Source organism: Chenopodium album, chromosome 18 (genome assembly GCF_948465745.1).
Source record: "Chenopodium album chromosome 18, dcCheAlbu1.1, whole genome shotgun sequence".
Classification (NCBI taxonomy): domain Eukaryota; kingdom Viridiplantae; phylum Streptophyta; class Magnoliopsida; order Caryophyllales; family Amaranthaceae; genus Chenopodium; species Chenopodium album.
In genome coordinates, this window is record NC_137851.1 from 44500421 (window position 1) to 44508320 (window position 7900).

Sequence of the window (7900 nt, forward strand, 5' to 3'; positions counted from 1 at the left end):
ATAAAATCCATGTATAATTGTAAAATTGACAAATAAAATGTTTTTTTTTAAGGAAATAAAATGTTAATCTTAAGAGTAATGCTCTGTATAAGCATTAAATATATTCTTAGAAATTGTATAAAATTATGAATTCATGACAAAAATACGCGTAAATCAGTGTAATTAGTATTTATATTTTTATGATTTCTTAACTTTTAACGAATTTCAAGTGTAAAATTAATGCTTATATGTAACCTTAGGGGTTTTTTCCAAAGAATGGCTGCATGTTTCTAGAAGAACGCGCCGATTTAATAATCCAAGTGCAGAAAATCAGTGGCAGCAATTTTAATAATCCATAGATACCGACACTTTCCTGAGTCAGCACACGGTCTCTCCACCTCCGCCAATGGATAAGCCCAACATTAACCTCTTCTTTTTCGACATGGGCCCCACTTTTCCCTCCAATCATAAATTTAATGCATTCTCAACTCAATTCCTATATTAACCCCTTATTTCTCCAAACTTTCAGCACTCTTCTTATACCACTCATACCACAAGTTTCATATTTCACACAATCTAAATCAACCTCTACATTTGTACACCAAAACCAAAACAAAAAATATGGCATCTACTATATCATCTTCATTTACATCTAACCCATTTACTTCCCTATCCTCCACCACCAATCATCCTCGCCACGCCGCCACATCCACCTCTCATGTCTCGTTCCGACGGCCTCTCCCCGCAATCTCTGCCGTCTACACCGCCACAAATTATTCAACAAGCTCTTCCGTAGGCGTTGCTTCTAATACTTCCCTCCAAAACTCGTCGTTTTACGAGGTTTTGGGGATCCCGGCGGGTGCCTCTGGTAAGGAGATCAAGGCTGCGTATAGGAAATTGGCTAGAGTTCTTCACCCTGATGTTGCTCTTGTCACATCCAATAATGCCACGTCATCGGCTGATGAGTTTATTAAGGTTCATGAGGCTTATGCTACATTGTCGGATCCTAAGAAGAGGGCTGATTATGATCGGATGATGTGGCTTCAAGGCCGTCGTTTGAGTTACTCCCCTACCTATTGTTCGATGGCTTCCGGCACCAAATATGGTGGCGGAACGACATCATGTTCGGGGTTTTCCGGTTATACTCGCCGTACTTGGGAGACTGACCAGTGCTGGTAGAATTTATTAACCATGTCTAGTTAGTTTTACTTGTGTACAAATTTGCAGATCAAGTTAAAATTAAAAAAAAATTACGTATATAGTTTGATGTGGATAAATTAGGTGTTACTGTACTTGAATTAGATTAAATTAAATTCCTCACATCAATTAAGTTAAAGTAAGCTGTAAGTAAAGTAAAATGCGGAGGAAATGTTTTACACTACAAGTAGAGGATATGTTTTTACCTCATTAGTACTCCTATAATGAAGACACAATAAGTATTTAGGATCCTAATACTTTCAGTCTCACTTTTGTTCTTTATTATGAGACTCAAGCCCCATGATATTCCCAATCTCTAGAAACAAAAAGAAATATACTAATACTCCGTGAAATACGTGTATCGGGACACTCCCGGAATAAAGTAAGAAATTTGAGATGTTTTGTCGTTCTATCGATTATCTCATATATATACTTTTTCTCGCAATCTTGAAACTTTTTCATTATTCACACACTCTCTTTAACAAGTAATATTTAGTGTTGTAACTAAAAATAACGAATGTTCTCGTAACTTTTATTTTTCCTATTAAAATAAGTAATACTTCAAACGTAGCCAAGTTAGCCAACTGTCCACACTACAAGATACGAAGTAAAAGATACTCCGTATCATCTAAAACCAATTACCAAAAAAAAAGAAATAGAATGAGTATATATATGTGTTTTTACACACCTATTGTAGTACAAAATTTAATCCTAAGAACATGCAATTATTTCCTTAAAAAAATATAACACAATGTTTGTGACTTGCTTGTGAGGATTGAATCTAGATCTAAGGAATTAAAATATCACTTATAATAATATGAATAACCCTAGTAGTTAGACTTTTACACACTATTGAAGAGGCAAATTGAAGTTTGAAATAATATCTATATGCATTGCTTTCCTAGACACCGACTATCGACATAGAAGCATATAACATGCAAGTTGCCAAATATCGCAAATTTAGCCTGAATCTTTATATTCGTTGTCTCCGACCATTATCATTATTATGTCACCTCTAATACACTTTATATTAATAATTTGAGTTTAATCAAAGTTTTCGAGATTTCAATCCCACATGCCTCCCTCCTAATTGGGTATTACTCCTTTATTTTATCAATAATGCACACATCATTGATCATCCCTTAATAAATAAATTAACCGTCATCATATACGTTCATCCAATTGGTATGTCGGCCTTTTCTTAATTAATACTTCGTACTATTATAATAGTTATGTCTTTTGTACTCATACAAACATACAGTCATTTGGTCATTCAAAATGAATATTTTGGGGCAAAACCATGGTAGGAGCATGTAGTATATTCAGATTAACATCATGCTAAGTTAAGTTGTTAAGATATATTATTTTGAATATATCTTTATCCTTGTAAATATATTAGTTTCCTTGTTTATAGCCTAGGATCTTTTGTAATTAGCTATTTCCTATTTAGTAGCTTAATTAGTGCCTTATGTTAAAGATGTACTTTGTATATATTGGCTAAGCATGGAATACAATACTCACGGAATATAATTCTTTCATGGTATCAGATAGCTAGGGTCTATTCTCTCGTTTCCGCTCGACCCTATTTCCGCCCAATTTCTACAGTCTTTCCGTCATCCTCTTTACTCCGGCAATCCTCACGATGTCGGACAAATCTTCTTTCCATCCTGCTTTCACTGTTTCTAATATCAAGAGTAACATTCCCGTTGTCTTACAAATGGAGAATTCTCAATACTCGACTTGGGCGGAACTCTTTAAGGTTCACGCACGTTCTCACAAAGTCCTTCACCATATCATTGCTCCGACCAAAGGCAAGGAGACACCTCCTCCCTCAACTGACGCAGAGAAGGAACAATGGTTGACTTTGGACGCCACGGTTATTTCGTGGATATACTCTACCATTTCTAATGATCTTTTGACCACCATTATCGAGCCCGATGCTATGGCAATGGAAGCTTGGAATAGATTGCGTGACATATTTCAAGATAATGAAAATTCCCGCGCCGTTGCTCTTGAACAGGAGTTTTCCACCACTTCAATGGAAGATTTTCCTAATGCCTCATCTTACTGTCAATGCCTCAAATCCTTGGCTGATCAGTTAAAGAATGTCGGTGCTCCGGTCTCAGATAGTAGAATGGTATTGCAATTAGTTGGAGGCCTCACAAAGGCGTATAGTGGTGTTGGCACGTTAATCCGGCAGAGCAACCCACTACCCCCCTTCTATAAGGCTCGGTCCATGCTTATTCTAGAGGAAATGAGTATGGCCAAGGAGACGGTTACCGAATCAGCCATGGTAGCATCATCCTATTCGGATTCCCCTCAAAATTATGAAAATACAGGGGGTTCGAAGGGGAAAAATTATGGCCGGAAAAATGCCGGTGGCCGACGTAACAGCGGCAGCGGCGGTCCAGGCGGAAACCGAGGTCCAGGCAGGGGGAGTAAGCCCGGCGGCAAGGGTCAGCAGGGCGGTGGTCATCCGTCGCAACAGCAGCAGCATGCGACCTCTGCTCCTCCATTTTGGCAGCCTCCATACGCACCTTGGTGGGTGAATGGGGCCTGACCCATGCCACCATGCCCATATCCTTATCAAGGATGGGCCAGGCCATAGCAAACCAGACCTCAATCTCCTGGCATTCTTGGTCTGAGGCCTCCGACCCAGCAGCAGCAGGCTTATGCGAATCAATATGGGCAGTCTACCTTGTCTACTCCAACAAACATAGAGGCAGCCATGCATACTATGTCTCTTGCTCAACCAGACCCGTCTTGGTACATGGATACCAGTGCAACATCCCATATGACGTCCTCTTCCGGTAATTTCTCGTCTTATTTTAATTTGAGCACTCATCCTAATAATGGCATTATTGTTGGCAATGACAATACTATTCTGATTATTGGCTATGGAAAATCATGTTTACCCTCCCCTATTCCGCCCCTTTCCCTCAACAATGTCCTCCATGCACCCAAATTAATCAAAAATCTCATTTCTGTTCGTAAGTTTACAACTGATAGTTCTGTGTCTGTAGAATTTGATCCATTTGGGTTTTCTGTGAAGGATTTTCGGACGGGGATACCAATCATGAGATGTAATAGCCATGGAGACCTCTATCCTATCACCACCACTAGCAACAATCAAGCTACATCCACTTTTGCTGCCATCTCTCCTAAGCTTTGGCATGACCGCTTGGGTCATCCGAGGACTCCTACCTTAGATGCTCTTAGGAAAAATAATAGCATTGATTGTACTAGTTTTTCTAATTCTAGCATTTGTGGTTCTTGTGTATTGGGAAAACACATCAAATTGCCTTTTACCTCTTCTTTATCTAATACAACAATGCCGTTTGACATTATTCATAGTGATTTATGGTCTTCTCCTATTTTGAGTTCTATGGGACATAAATATTATATGTTGCTTTTGGATGATTTTTCTAATTTTTTATGGACTTTCCCTTTGTCTAGAAAATCGGAAGTGTTTGATAATTTCCTTGCTTTCAAAACACATACTCACCCAATTTGAGCGTCATATTAAAAATGTCCAATGTGATAATGGTAGGGAATTTGATAATAATTCTTTTTGGGATTTTTGTAACACTCATGGCATGTCTTTTAGATTATCTTGTCCTCATACCTCTTCTCAAAATGGGAAATCTGAACGCAAAATAAGATCAATTAATAATGTCACTCGTACTCTTCTTGCTCATGCCTCTCTTCCTCCTTCTTTTTGGCATCATGCTTTGCAAATGGTAACATATCTTCTTAACATCATTCCTAGCAAACTTTTGGGAAATAAGTCTCCTCTAGAGGTTTTGTACAATAGGATTCCTTCTTATTCTCATTTACGAGTGTTTGGTTGTTTATGCTACCCTCTCATTCCATCCACTACTATTAATAAGCTACAACCTAGATACACACCTTGTGTTTTTTTGGGGTACCCTTCAAACCACCGGGGTTACAAATGTTTTGAATTATCCTCTAATAAAATCATCGTTTGTCGTCATGTTTTATTTGATGAGACTGTCTTCCCGTTTGCTAAACTATATGTGCCACATTCTGATTCTTATGATTTCCTAGATAATGGTCTATCACCATATATCTTACATCACTTCACGGATCAGCAGGTCCAACAACAAATCCCTCCAACATCTCCCAGGCCAGTACACCCACGGCCCAAACAGATCGGCCTCCCCTTCCTCGGCCCAGCCTTTTGTTTGTGGCAGTGGGTCACTTCCCACTAGCCCACATCCAAACTCCAACTCTCCTCCTAGCCCATCTCCACCCTCACCCTCTCCTCCACAAATGAGCCAAACACAATCAGGCCCAATTGCTCCACCCCCTTCTATTTCACTTCAGTAGCCCAAGATGGTGACAAGGAGTCAAAATGGGATAGTTAAGCCTAATCCCAAATTCACTCAACATTCGTTGCACACTTCGGTGTCGAAGTCACCTTTACCCCGTAATCCGATTGAGGCTCTTCGTGACTCTAATTGGAAATTGGCCATGGATGAGGAATTTGATGCTCTTATTAAAATTAGACGTGGGAGTTGGTGCCCCGTCCGCCTGATGTTAATGTTATTCGTTCTATGTGGATTTTTGCTCATAAGGTGAAATATGACGGTTCTTTTGAGAGGCATAAAGCCCGTCTTGTAGGTGATGGAAAAACACAACAGGTTGGCATTGATTGTGGGGAGACGTTTAGTCCAGTTGTGAAACCGGCTACCATTCGTACCGTTCTTAGCCTTGCATTGTCAAAGTCTTGGCCTATTCATCAGCTTGATGTCAAGAATGCTTTCTTACATGGTGAACTTAATGAGACAGTATATATGCATCAACCTTTTGGTTTCCGTGATAAGACTCACCCTGATTATGTATGTTTGTTGTGGAAGTCATTATATGGTCTTAAGTAGGCACCCCGAGCATGGTACAAGAGGTTTGCTGATTTTGTTGCTTCTATTGGTTTTACTAATAGTAAGAGTGACAACTCTCTCTTTATTTTTCGTAAAGGGAAACATGTAGCTTATTTGCTATTATATGTTGATGACATTATTCTTACTGCTTCTTCTAATTCTCTGCGGCGCTCTATTATGTCCCTTCTTAGCTTGGAATTTGCTATGAAGGACTTGGGTCATCTTAATTATTTTCTTGGCATAGCAGTGACAAGGCATAAGGGTGGGTTATTTTTGTCACAACGCAAATATGCAGAGGAAATTATTGACCGTGCAGGGATGGCTTCGTGCAAACCTTCGGCTACACCTGTTGAGGTAAAACCGAAGGTCAGTTCCACAGGTTCCTCGTGTGCCGATCCTACATTGTATCGTAGTCTTGCAGGTGCCTTACAATACCTTACTTTCACTAGACCAAATATCTCATATGCGGTCCAACAGATTTGCTTACATATGCATGATCCGAAAGAGAATCATATGGCATCCCTCAAGCGGGTTATTCGGTATGTGCAAGGCACTATTGATCATGGTTTGCATCTGTATCCGTCTTCCTTTTCTTCCCTTGTCTCGTATACAGATGCAGATTGGGCTGGGTGTCCGGATACGAGACGCTCCACATCTGGCTATTGTGTGTATTTGGGTGATAATCTGATTTATTGGTCCTCGAAACGCCAGGCTACTTTATCTAAGTCTAGTGCCAAGGCGGAGTACAGGGGTGTTGCTAATGTAGTTTCTGAGTCATGTTGGCTTTGAAACTTGCTTTTAGAGTTACATTGTCCGATTAAAAAGACAACATTAGTATATTGCGACAATGTGAGTGCTATTTACCTTTCTGGCAATCCGGTGCAACATCAACGTACAAAACACATCGAGATGGATATTTTGTTTGTTCGAGAAAAGGTGGCACGTGGTGAGGTCCGTGTCCTTCATGTTCCATCTCGGCACCAAATTGCAGATATTTTTACAAAGGGACTTCCTCGTGTACTCTTTGAAGATTTTAAGGATAGTCTAAGTGTTCGTTCTCCTCCCGCTTAAACTACGGGGGTGTGTTAAGATATATTATTTTGAATATATCTTTATCCTTGTAAATATATTAGTTTCCTTGTTTATAGCCTAGGATCTTTTGTAATTAGCTATTTCCTATTTAGTAGCTTAATTAGTGCCTTATGTTAAGGATGTACATTGTATATATTGGCTAAGCATGGAATACAATACTCACGGAATATAATTATTTCATAAGTGATAGAGTATAAGAGTATATAATATGATCTCGGGTTTTGACTATCAACTTAAATCTTTGATTGAGATGGTCGTTTAACATATCATCAAAGCCAACATGACATAAAGGTCACGGGTTCAAATCTTATTCAACCCTACGTTTAAGTGGAATATTTCGCCTTAGGTATGAGGGGTCTATGTTGGAATGTCGCACCCACACTTCAAGACCATAAGAGTTCTCATATAAGGGGATGTTGACTTGACCCTTCTTGAAATTGTCCTGTACTGAAGCATCGACCTAATTACTATTGACGAAAATACCCGAAATCCAAAATAATCGGAAATCCTACCCAATTATACATATACTATATCCGAGTTGACCAAACTCATACTCGACCTAATTGCTAGGTCTGTTAATATTGCTTACGAGGATAAAGATCACTCCATCTCTCACTTTTCCTCACGCCACAAATTAAAATACCTTATTTTATATATAAACACCTTATCTCTCTACAACACTACTTTTAAGCACTTATGTTTTTCCTAACAAGACTTTTATTATCCTCTTT

At 39.1% G+C, this 7900-nt stretch overlaps 1 protein-coding gene and 1 pseudogene across 1 annotated transcript; both read left to right on the top strand.

Moving 5' to 3' along the window:
* The first annotated feature begins 502 nt into the window (after positions 1 to 502).
* Positions 503 to 1588, top strand: LOC145592432 (chaperone protein dnaJ 11, chloroplastic pseudogene; annotated as a pseudogene).
* A 1230-nt stretch (positions 1589 to 2818) lies between these two features.
* On the top strand, positions 2819 to 6866 carry LOC145592192 (uncharacterized). The gene is made up of 4 exons (XM_081648652.1): positions 2819 to 3717; positions 3823 to 4453; positions 5775 to 5987; positions 6078 to 6866. The coding sequence occupies exons 1-4, from the start codon at positions 2819 to 2821 to the stop codon at positions 6864 to 6866; spliced, it is 2532 nt and encodes an 843-aa protein (XP_081504778.1).
* Positions 6867 to 7900: the final 1034 nt, after the last annotated feature.